Source organism: Monodelphis domestica, chromosome 1 (assembly GCF_027887165.1).
Source record: "Monodelphis domestica isolate mMonDom1 chromosome 1, mMonDom1.pri, whole genome shotgun sequence".
In the NCBI taxonomy this organism is placed as follows: Eukaryota; Metazoa; Chordata; class Mammalia; order Didelphimorphia; family Didelphidae; genus Monodelphis; species Monodelphis domestica.
This window is the reverse complement of record NC_077227.1, coordinates 649,828,850-649,841,685: the sequence shown is the minus strand read 5'-3', so window position 1 is coordinate 649,841,685 and position 12,836 is coordinate 649,828,850. Positions and strand designations below refer to the sequence as shown.

Below are 12,836 nucleotides of genomic sequence, written 5' to 3'. Positions count from 1 at the left end.
CTAGTCTTTTCGCTTGTTTGGGCTTTTGAGCTCCTCATGCAAGTATAAGGGGGTTTGACTAAATGATCTCTACTATTCTTCTGACCTCTAAAAATACTGACTTGTTTTAAAATGAACATATCAATAAAACTAGAAAGTTGGATTTTATTTAAAATTGATTCTTTCTAAATGTCCAGTCTCTGACTTTCCCCTGCTGATAATCTGGCACTGGACTTCTGTGACGTGTGTATAGTCCTTGTATTGTCCTTCACTAGGGCTGTTGTGAGGAACTGTGTTAGTGTCAGCAATGTGCCTGAAGGACATGTGGGAGAGTAACCTTCAAACAAAAAGAGAAGGAACTGCATGGCTTGGATAGAAAGAATCTTGGGTGTGCTCGTCACCAACTATTTGTTAAAAAATAAAAAAGGTATAATTCTTACTTTTAAAATATAATTGCCTTCACACTACCACAAAAGAAAACTAAAACATGCTATTCTTTATTTTCTCAATTACTTTTTCTCTAATGTAAGCAATATGTATCTTCTTTCACAATATGATGAAAATGGAAATATGCATCATATGATAACATATATATAACCCATATCATATTACCTGTCACTTGGGAGAGTGTGAAGGGGGTGGGGAAAGAACATAATTCACAAAATGTCAGAAGATGATTATTAAAATTTATGTCAACATATAATCCATAAATTAAATTTTAATTTTAAAAGAAAAAAATATATAATTGCTTTAATGAGGAAACCTGGCTCTAGAGGACACCAAACATGGCTTGGCCTATCTAAATATGACATAATTAGTGGAAAGGGAAAGAGTGGGGGAAGGGGAGGGAAAGAATATGATTCTTGTAACCAAGGGAAAATGTTGTAAATTGACTAAATAAAACTCTCAAAATAAATAAATATGACACAATTATCTTCTTTTTTCTTTTTTTTTAAAGAAGAAAGATGAATCTTTTCCACATGTGAGGCTTGTTGTTTCCTGGCTTATTTTCTTGTTTGTGGGAGAGAAATATCTATCATTTAGCTAGTGCTTTAAGTTTTGCAAAGCACTTTACAAATACCTTATTTTATCTTCACAACACTAGGATTTTATAGATGAGGAAAGGTGGATAACTGCTAAATGTCTTGCCCAGGATCACAGAGCTAGCAAGAGGTCAGATTTAAACTTAGACCTCCCTAATTCCAAGCCTAATATTCTATCCATTGCTCCACCTAGCTGAAATGGTTCATTCCTTTCATGTAGTTGGAAGGAAGAAGGATGAATGATAAAGGCTGTAGCCTATAGGACTATTTTGTGGTTTGCTGTCAGTGTGATGTGAGAGAAAAAGGTATTGAACCAGAAGTCAGGTTTGAGAGTCACTTCTAAGTCTCTGAGGCTTTGAGCAAGTTACTTTTCTTTTACTGGCTTCAATTTCCTCGTCAAATAAGAGAACTGGTACTAAGCGATCTCTGGTACTAAGTTTTCTTCTAGCCCTCAATCCTTGGTTCTTTGTTTGGTAAATAAGAAAGCTGTGATATGAGACTAAGTTATATCATTAAGTCCCTAGTAGAAAGGGAACAAAGACCCCCCACCCCACCCCCTGTCTCTTTACTCCCAGAATAATGCAATTTCCCCACTCTACTTTGGTATATTTTCACCATCCATTTTACTAAATGAGAATCCAGGTAAATTCTCACTGACAGTGTTAGAAAATTGTGCCTATCAATTTTAGATTTCCTCTACATGAAGCTAAATCTCCATTGTTTTCCTTACAGACCTTTGTAAGAAGAAGCTGATGCCTAAGGGTGGTTAAGAAGGTTCAACATGACGACCACAGTAGCCACAGACTATGACAACATTGAGATCCAGCAACAATACAGTGATGTCAACAACCGCTGGGACGTGGACGACTGGGACAATGAAAACAGCTCAGCCAGGCTGTTTGAGCGCTCTCGGATCAAGGCTCTAGCAGGTAGACACTCTTCAGTACTTGTAATCATAGAATCTAGCCCAGGAGCCCATTCACTAGAGCCTTCCATCCAATGGGGAAATCTATAGCTTTGCTGAGAGGTGCTTTTCTGATTTTTCTTAAGCACTTTGACTAAGAGGGAACTGAAAAACCCCACAAAACAATACATTCAGCTTTGGGGAAGTTTTAATTATCACTTGTGACCTCTTAACTGCCAAAAACCAAAATGGTTAGATATGGTTGAAGATATGATATCATTTCTGCTGAGGTTGGGAAAGTCACTTATCACCTGTAAGTGTTTGTATGTGAATATATGTAATATTTCAAGAATCCATGATCTCATTGGTTTGAATCAGTATAGTTTGTAATTCTTGAGTGCTTTAGATAGATTATTTGGGTTTCTCTGGCTAAGAAATTCAGTAACTGGTGAAATTTTTTCTAGAAATAAGCTTGATTTTTTTTTTTTTGCTGTCCCCATGCTTATAACTTTTCCAGCTTGGTAGGGTCTTTTAGACTTTGTGTTCTATTCACATAGCCTTTGAGTACCCAAGGATACCCCCATTTATGTTAAGCCTTCAGTGAAAGACATACATGCACATGAGTATAATGTGAGTAATTTTGACTTCCATCAGAAGATATATATAGAATATAATATAAAGAATATATATTATGTAGCCATAAATATAACAACTACTCAGGCATTGTATATGACATATGATACTCGAGAGCTGTAATGTAAAGACACTTCCCTCTCCTCCAACTTTTTCAAAGTTACAATTTATTTTTATTTTTTAAAATTCATAACAATATAACAGTTAATATAGCAATATAATACATTTGTTATAAATATGTAATAAATCATAATAAATATTAACCAAATGAAAGAAATTCTCACATTAGCTATGCCTAAAAATATGCCACATGGTTATAAGAATAATTTTAGTTATTTTCTTATTATATTATAATTTTTATTAGCTTCTTATAATTTTATCTTAGATGAAATAATATATTAAAGCACTTTGAAATGAGAAAGTATAATCATTAGCTATGATTATTAAAGTAAATTCTTTATACAAATTCTCAAAATTATTTGAATATTTTAAGTTGATATTATTAAATTTGTGTTCATTGAGCACAAATTATATGTAAAGCAAGTTAGAATTTATCTTGAAATTGATAGTGTTTAGGAGAAGTCAAAATGAAATAAGGGGAATGATGTCATTTTTTTTTGTATCAAAAGAGAAGAATTACTGGTTTTCTCATGGAATCCTTAATTGTAATGTATATATTGTCATCTTAGTTTAACCAGGTAAGTTTATTGTTAACAGTGAAAATATCCTTCCTATATATTACAAAGATCTCAGCATATTATATGGAACTTGACCTTGAGAATGTTGGTTTTTAAGTGGTAACGGATAGATGGGCTTTCCTTGGACTTGTCCATTTATGTTCTATCAATAGCTGATGCATTAATCAAAAATTTGACACTACATTTCCCAATTACTCCATTAATCATGAGGCCTCCATGATCAATTACAGTGAAGGACTCCAAGACCTTTGAATTTTTCCCAAATGTTTATTAAGCCATTCTGCCAAGCCCAGTTAATGATATACCCTATCCACCATCTTCTTCAACTTGTTACTCTATATTAGCCAAACCAATATCCCATGTCATTTCCTTTTTAAAATATAATTTTACCAATTTATAGAGCTGAAGGAAGATACTTAGTAGTTCAACCTTCAACTTCCAAAAGAATTTCTGTAATTTTTCCTCAAACCCCAGAGATTCCTTAACTGCCTCTAGAAATTTAATTCAATTTCTAAATAAACCATTCTAAAAAAAATGTTTTCTTAATGTCTTATATAATAATGGTGTTTACAGTGGCAACATCTTGCTGAGTTGTGTTCAAAACAAGATGATTCTCAGATCTTGAATGACCATGTCTATAGAACATGGAATACTGCAGTCGCCAGACTAACAAAAATTCAGTTCAATGCAGTGTATATTTACTATGCACCTATTATGTGCAAGGCATTATTATTATGCTAGACCCTGGAAATGAATTTATGGGAAAAAATAGACAAACTCTTATACTTGAGCTTACTGTCTAATAGGGAGGATAAAATCTATATGGCACAAGGCAGACTGATATGTACAAAAGAGAGGACTGGACAAAGTATTATAAAAATTTTAAGAGTTTAGTGGGATTTTGGTGGCTCATAGGTGAGACAACTTCCGTAGTTGTGCAAAATATATATGTTTTTTTTTTTAACTCAGAAATTAGTCTTAGAACAATTTTGAAGGGTCATTTTTGTGGTGATAAAATGCAGCTAGACACTATTAATGTGCTTAGAAAGTTTTAAGCTTGAAAAGTAATTACTGACTACCATCTCTGCCACCTCAACTCAAGCAGCCAGAAATATCAGTCTGAAGATTCAAAGTAGGGGACAGGCAGAGTGTTCAAGGGCAGCATGTTCTCTGTTTCACAATCTCCCAATAGGATTTTAAATAGTGGGATTTTCTCAAAAACGGGGAAAAGTTTCATCTGGTAGTGGCCTTGAATGCTAAGGACTAAAATACAGAGTAAAAACAAGACCTGCAGCATTGTAAAGATCTTTTTCTACTAACATTAATGCCGAGAGAGGGGGGGAAAGGAGAAGCAAACACTAGAACTTGAGTGTGTTTGAGTAGCAAAGAGATTCTGTCATGTTCATTCAACCTTGAGGCAGTGCTCTGCTAAGTCTTTTTTATGCATTCTGTAAATGATTTCCCGCACCCCATGGTAGCATAGCCACATTCCTGACCTCTGAACAAAATGCCACAGTTGTGTGGGACATACTGTTTTGGGGAAAGCAGCTTAGAACACACTGAGTTATTTGCTTATTAGAACTTCATTTGGAAAGAAAAGTATATAAAACTTTAATCTCTTAAGACATAACAAGAGTAAAAGTTTGCCTGTGTAAATGACGTCTTTTTATGAATATAGACTGTTTTCATTCAGAAAGTTAATTAACACAGTGCAGTGGAAAAAGTCCTAGATGTTGGGGTTCAACTCCAGAGTTTATACTTACTACTTTAAGGGACCTTGGGCAAACCACTTTCCTTTTCTGGGCCTCAGTGAAGTGGTCTGATTGGAAAAAATCCAAGGTTCTTCCGAGCTTTGAAATCCTGCAATCCTATTTCTTGGCTTCAAATTCTTTATTTCTTACTATCAGTCTTACCTTGGCTAAGACATTTTAAAATTTCTCTGAGCTTGATTTCTCTTAAGTCTGTAAAATGAGAGGGAGGGACTAGATATTATATTTAAGGACGTTTCTCCCTCTAAAACCTCTGATATTATTTGACTGAAAAGGACATGCTTGAAATAGTCCAGAGCTTTAAAAGCATTTTTAGAAAATACTTAACTATTCAAGTTGATTATTTTAAGGGATTTTGCATTCATAGTTGAATAGCTAATTTTATGTTCAAAATTCTAGGTGTATTTATTTTCCCCAGAAGAGAGAAGTTTTAGGATGGAAAAATTGGCATAACAAAAATCACTATAATTTAAAACAAAAGATGGCTCTGGGAATTGTTGGTGATTCACATTTATGAGCTCTCATTTTGTGCCTGAGTACTCTTCTAGGCTGTAGGGAGTGTCAAAGGCAATCCTAGACATTATGTCTGACCTTGAGGACTTCTAATGTTAAAGGGAAGTTAAGACAGATTACACTGCCTGGAGAAAACTACCTAAGAATGCTTAGAGCAGTGAGTTGTCAAAGAAAGACCTAAACTCCGATCCTGCTCTGCTACTACCAAGCTGTTTGCTTAGGTATCCCACCCTACTCTTCTGGACCTCTAGAAATCAAGGGGGAGTTGGACTAGGACTGGGTGTTTATTAAAGTCCCTTTTATGATCTAATTTTCTAATTGTAGTATTTATAATATGATTGTAGTAGAGCTTTGGAGTTGGAACATCTGGATTCAAATATGACCTTGATGTTTGCCTGTCTGACTTCTGGCAATTTGATTAACCCCTCTGGGCCTTTGTTTCTACTACTATAAAATGAGAGAGCTACCAAAGCACTAAAGCATATGAAATTTTTTAAAAGTGTATTTATACATGCACACACATACAGCTTAACAATCTCTTTTGTTGAAGATGGACATTTAGATCAGTATTCTTGGATGATATTTAATGCTAGAGTAGTAATTTAAACTTAAAACTTCCCCTGAGCTGTATGTGTGATAGCACCCCAAGATGACTTCTGCCCCTTTGCCCCAGCCTGTGGCTTTTAATCTTAATCTGTTTAGCATTTTATCTAGTCTCAAGGCTCTGTAATAAGTTTGATTTATATGAGAGGGGGTGAAAAGAGAGAGAATGAGGGCATTTTTTTTAAAAAGTGTTTTGTTTTTTTAAAACCCTTACCTTCTGTCTTGGAATCAATACAATCACAAAATTGGTTCTAAGACAGAAGAGTGGTAAGGGCTTGGCAATGGGGGTTAAGTGACTTGCCCAGGGTCACACAGCTAGGAAGTGTCTGAGGCCCTATTTGAACCCAGGACCTCCCATCTCTGGGCCTGGCTCTCAATCCATTGAGCTACCCAGCTGCCCCCTAAAAAAAAAAAAGTGTTCTTTTAATGAGGCATTTATGGGAAGTTGAGGAGTGATGAGCTCTAACTATCTTTGTTCTAAGTTTGTGGCTATAACGATAAGTTACAGACCAAGAAAATGGTTAAATAACTACAACCAGGACAAAACTGGTGCAACTTTTGTCATTACAGTGGAAATATCTGCAGGTCCCTTAGATTTCTTGAGCCTATGTGTGAAACTGCCTTTTGAGTCACAAGATTGTGTGTGATGGGCTTGAAATGGAAAGAAAGGCTTCAAGAAGTGTATTACCAGCAGTCCAAAGTTCCTTTTTTATGCTATTATTTCTCATTGAATAGCTCTGAAGTTTTTGATGAAGCATTAATATTCACAGAAGTTAATTGACATCTGTCATCATCTTCCTACTCTCCACAACCTACTCATCCTCCCATTTCCACCTTGGTTTGAACCTGGAAATGAAGTCTCCCTTCCTGTTCATGTGCATGAAATTCCCAACTCACCACCTTCATTATCTTTTGCCCTTGTGTTTCATTCTGGCATTTCATGCAAACATCAATCTATCTTTCTACCTCTTTCATAGATATAGGCAGATATATATCCTCTTGTCCCTATATAATATATAATATAGTACATATATTCAATATAGATGAACTAAAGGGGTCCCCCTTGTAACAGATCTGACAGATCATGACACAGCTTCTGTCTGACAACCTCTACTTTTTGAGGTTGTGTTAGTGGGTCTGGAAACCCACTACCATTTGAAACAACTTCTTCCACTTTTGGGCAGCTTTAATTGTTGAAAGGATTTCCTGGTATCAAGTCTAAATAGTCCTCTTTAAAATTTCTCTTCATTGCTTCTAGTTCTGCCTTCTTGCCCAAAAAGACCAATCCTTCTTCCAATGACAGACTATCAAAGTCAGTGATAATGTTCCCTGAGTCTTCTTTACTCCAAGGTAAATGTATTTGTTTCCTTCAGTGGATCCTTAATATGTCATGAACTCAAGGACTTTTCCTCATCTATAAGACACTCCAACTTGTCAATGTCCTTAAATTGTGGTACCCAGAATTTAACCCATCGTATTCCAGCTGAGGTCTAATGAGGGCTTACTACAATGGAACTCTTCCTGTTCCTGAAAGGTATGACCATATATATTAGTGCAGCCCAAAGCTTGTTGGCTTTTTTGGCCCCCACTTTACATTGCTGATTCATTTTGAGATTGCAATCCACTAAAACGCAGAATCTTTTCCAGAATATATTGATCTGTTTTTAGTATAGCTTTTAATATTTATTCAGGAAAACTGTTGAGCTGTTGACAAGAAAAGACATGGCAGTTCTCTTTTAGGAAGAAGGGAATACGGATATAACTACTGTGTGCCAGGTGCTATGCTGTGTTCTACAATATTTTCTCATTTAATATTTAAGGAGATTTTGAATATAGTTGAGAAAAGATAATAGGGATTTGGGAACTGAATGGTATTGTACGATTTGTAGATCAGAGGGACAAGTATTCATCTTCTCAACCTCAAGAGTAATTTGAGACTGCCTTCATTGTAGATATCAAAGGTAGAATTGAGTCACACCCTGGAGTTAATTAAAGAAACATAATTGATAGGTGGAAAACTGAGAAGGGGGACCTTAAGAATTGAGCCAGAAAAAAAAATGGGTGTCCCAGGAGCAATAGGTTAAAAAGAAGAAAGAAAAAGCAGGACTAACAGGTAGCAAAGAAGAGAAAACTCTGGGAAGGCCCTTGGCCACTATTGACATTTCAGAGCCAAAGACTTGGTTTGAAGCTAATGGTTGTGCTGACCTCTTTAAGGATTGAGGAAAATTTTCAATATTCTCTAACCATGATAACAAATTTGCTTGTTTCCTCAGCCCAGTATTTCTGGAAATCTTAATTTTTGCTTTAATTATAAAATATCCAAGGGTTAACTAGAGAGAAGCATGAATTTATATTAGGGCTCAGCGTCAAATCTCAGCTTAAATGTTAGGAATATTTTTTTTTCAGTGGGGGACTCTGAGATATTGTAATTGTCTTCCTAATTTTTCATTGACAACAATGAAGCATGCCCTCTGGAATTACTTCCCCAGTCCCCACTGGCACCAGTAGGTTGGGTTTCCAGGGGGCAGCTAATTTTGCTTAAGATTCTAGGGTTAATTCTAAGAGGTGGAGATTTTCAACCCCATTTGGGATGGAAATGGAAATTTTCAAAGAAACTTTAAAGAGTAAATATTTTTGTAATTAAACATTATTGCCACATTTGCTTTGTTTATGCATATGCACTATGTAGAATTGGTTTTTAAAGAATTTTTACCTTCTGTCTTGGAATCAATGCTATGTATTGGTTCCAAGGCAGAAGAGTTGTAAGGGCTAGGCAATGGGAGTTAAGTGACTTGCTTAGGGTCTGTATCTGAGATCAGATTTGAACTCAGGACCTCCTGTCTCTGGGCCTGGTTCTCAATCCACTGAGCCACCTAGCTGCTCCTGTACTATATATAGTTTTGAAAAATACTGTGTTGTCTTCTTTATTTAAAAGTCATATACAAAAAAATTTCCCTTACTACTTGCTCCTTTTACTTCCCTTCCCAGAGGATATTATCTTTTCAATAAGCCAATTAGCATTCAAATATTCATGAACTTGGTCTTAGGAGCTTCATAGAATCCCATTTGGTATGTTTCCTCAAATATTGTTCAATTAATATCTTACTCAAGTCAGTTAACAATTAATATCAAGTAGCTTTTACAAAGGGATATTTACTGAGGAAATGTAGCAAGGTCTAAAGTACAGCAATACCCCAAAACTTTCCCCTCTATACAGCCATGCTCATCTCTTCACTGCTGTGGCTCCTGAAACTCCAGACTACTTTTCTACCTCTGCCCCTTGCTGGAAACATTTGCCCTCTGGTTGATGAATTCATCCTTGGAACTTCCTTTTGAAAAAGTACCCCAACAACCAAATGCTTATCTGGATCCCAGCTCAGCTCCTGTCCTTGGGTAATTTTTTTTTCCCTCTGGGAACCTACCCCATTCCTTTTTCAACTTCCTTTTATATGTTATTTTCTTCCATTGAAATGTAAACTCTTTGAGGACAAGGACTCTTCCTGCTTATATTTATATTCCCAGGATTTAGCTCAGTTCCTGGAAAATAGTAAGCATTTAATAAATGCTTTTGTGTTGCAATGGATAGAATTCCAGGCCTACAGTCAGGAAGACTCCTCTTTCTGAGGTCAAATCTGGTCTTGGTTGCTTTCTAGCAGTGTGACCCTGGGCAAGTCACTTAACCCTCTTTGCCTCAGTTTCCTCATCTATAAAATGAGCTAGAGAAAGAAATGGCAAATCACTGCATTATCTTTATCACAAAATCCCCAAATGGGGTCATAAAGAGTCAGAAACAATTGAAAAATAACTAAACCAACTAATTTAATCAATATTTCCTGTTGTTGCTGGGAAGAATAGTCTCAAAGTTACCATAAAACATCTTCGCAGGGAGTTGTATTTCCTGGTCCTAGAAATCTTTTTCTCTCTTTTTATTGTCTCTACCATTATTCACCTTTTTGTTGTTGTTTTTGCTTAGCACAGTTCCTCATACACAGTAAGCACATAATAATATTTGTTGGCTGTACCAGGGTCAGACTGATGAGATCCTCAGAGATGAAGGTTATATAGAGGAGAGGATGAGACTCAGAATTAGCTCATGACACCCATAAGCACCTTCTCAAAGGCACAAATCTTTCTTTGTATTTCTCTACTACTCACAGGATCTCATACAGATGTTTCACAAATTGTAAATGGAATAATAATTGAATTTCTTAATTTTTAAATGTGATATTTTTATAAAAACAAAATTCTCTTTGAAGATAATGAACTGCAGAAGCCTAAATCGACAACAGAAATCTTGAGGTTTAATCTTAGTTACAAAAGAGCAGCCAGCCTAGTTTCTGTGGCAATATTTTGTTATTCTACATTGTTAACTCAACAGAGATGCTTTTAGAAGTTGGGGGCACTCACCACAAATCAGTGGATCAAACAGCCTTCAAACAATGAATTCAGTAAGGCAATTTCCTCTTGCTGTGATAAAACACTTGTCTGTGAAGATTTTACTCTTTGGAGTTGTAAGAATGGTAACTTGGGAGATGTGCTTAAAAGGAGCCACTTTGACTCCAGCATTCCCAAGCTTTTCCCTTCTTTGCTTCTTCACAGTTCAGAAGCATGGAGCATGAAAGGCATTTGACAGAGGACACTTCTGTGTGAAATAGAGGCTCTTACCCCTAGGTCATACTTAAGCTTTCCTATTTGTTCTTGCTTCTGTGGCCATTGGTGTATGCCAGAAAGTGGAGTCATATATTTTATTGGTCCATTGAAAATTTATAAACATAGGCTACAAATTTACCTTTGTGAATGGTGTATTGTAACTTTAGGAACATAGGACACTTTGTCTTGATTGATATAGAGGCCAAGCATGGCTGGGAAGGAAAGATCCCACAATTGTAGTGTTTGGCTTCCAGTTTTGGGCCCTTTATTTGGCTAAAACACCAAAACCCATTAATCAGTCCTCAAACAACAAAAAAGAAATGAAGTACCACTTCTAACTGTTTCTTGGATAAAAACTTTTCTTCCTTGCTCAAAAAGCAAATCTCTAAATTTAAATTATATTAAATTTACTTATTATTTATTAAAGTTATATTTATTAAAATTATATGAAGACCAACTTAAAAGTGGCTACCAGATAGCATTTCCGACTGCATTGAAGCATGTTTTCCTCAAGGCTAAGGGAAAAAGAAAAGACAATTGTATGGACTAATATTTTCAAGATAGTTTAATTTGGTGAAATAGATTTGCAAAGTTCTCCCAAAAGGTCTTCCTACCTGTTTTATGTAATAGTATAAAATTTTGTACCCCCAAATGAAAATTTTTAAAAAATAACATTTTTCTTACTGCTCTGAACTTGAGAGAGTCAATCCACCCTACCAGTTTCTATCCTAAATCCTCCAATATGACATTTTTAGCTCACTATCCATTGTTTAAAAAAAAAAAAAAAGAGTATCCCTGAGGAGGAAAGTTGGAGTATGGCTGCTTGTAAATAATGTAGAGGCATTCAAGACTGCCTTGAGAAATGGAGGATGGATATGAAAGATGGCTACAGGATTCACTTGATACTAAAAAGAAACTTAAAACCTCCAGCCTGAATTAGCAGGTGTATTTGTATTTCCTTCATTGTGAATTTAATCAGATGAAATCTTTAGGACTGCGAAGAGGGACTTTTGAATTTCAAGACCCTCACACTTTGTACTTATTCTAAATAACTGTACTTTAAATACCTCATAGCTCATTTCCCCCACAAAATCTACTTCCATGAAAGAAGATACTGCAGGTAATATTGGTTCCATTTTACAGAAACAGAGACCTAGAGAATGTCACTGACTTCACTGTTACCTTATGCCCAGTGTTGAATTTGGATTATGGAAATACTTTTGGTATGTTTAGGAATTGTGAATGGGGGACAGTAAAAGAAATGTTAATTTCAGACATGAATTGATAACTTCTCTCTCTCTTCTAATATCTTCTTTATTCATGAGAATAAGAATTTGTTCTCATTGGTTCTTATTCCTTTTGAATGATTAAATTATCAATAAAGAAAGTAATAACATCAGGATCTACTCTATTTTTTTTTTAACCTTAACTTCTATCTTAGAATCAATATTGTATATTGGTTAAAAGGCAGAAGAGTGATAAGGACTAAACAATGAGGGTTTAGTGACTTGCCCAGGGTCATACAACTATGCAATGTCTGAGGCTAAGTTTGAACCCAGGACCTCTTGTTTCTTCTAAATCTTGCTCTCAATCCATTGAGCCACCTCGCTGCTTCCCAGTTCTCTACTTTTTTGCAGAATTTTAGCAGATAAAGGATAACTAAAGTCCTCCATGACAAATATATCATTACTTTTTAAAAACAGCAAACATTGCCTTCTGTCTTAGAATCAATATTAAGTATCAGTTCCAGGGCAGAAGAGTGGTAAGTGGTCTTGAAACTCTGTCCACTGAGTCTCCCAGTTGCCCCTCTATCAGTACTTTTAGAGCTCTTCATAAACCTGGCTCCTTCCTGCTTCTCCAATTTTCTTGCATCTTATTCTCCAAGTATTTTTCAATTCAGTGACACCTGGAATGCTCTCCTTTCTCATTTCTGCCTGTAAGCCTCCCTGGCTTCCTTCAGGTCTCAGCTCACATCTCACCTTCATTAAGAAGCTTCTCCCAGTCCTCAGTTTTAGCACCTTCCTCCCAAGACTACTCTGAGTTT

The 12,836-nt window shown here is 35.8% G+C and overlaps 1 protein-coding gene across 4 annotated transcripts in view; it reads left to right on the top strand.

The window, feature by feature from the left end:
* SPTBN1 (spectrin beta, non-erythrocytic 1) overlaps nucleotides 1-12,836 on the top strand; it is a 255,169-nt gene that overhangs the window by 63,725 nt on the left and 178,608 nt on the right. For all 4 annotated transcript variants that reach the window (XM_056814010.1, XM_056814011.1, XM_056814014.1 and 1 more), the window contains one exon: nucleotides 1,755-1,951. In XM_056814010.1, coding sequence (XP_056669988.1) covers nucleotides 1,804-1,951 — 148 coding nt within the window. In that variant the 5' untranslated portion in view covers nucleotides 1,755-1,803. The remainder of the gene's footprint in view (nucleotides 1-1,754; nucleotides 1,952-12,836) is intronic.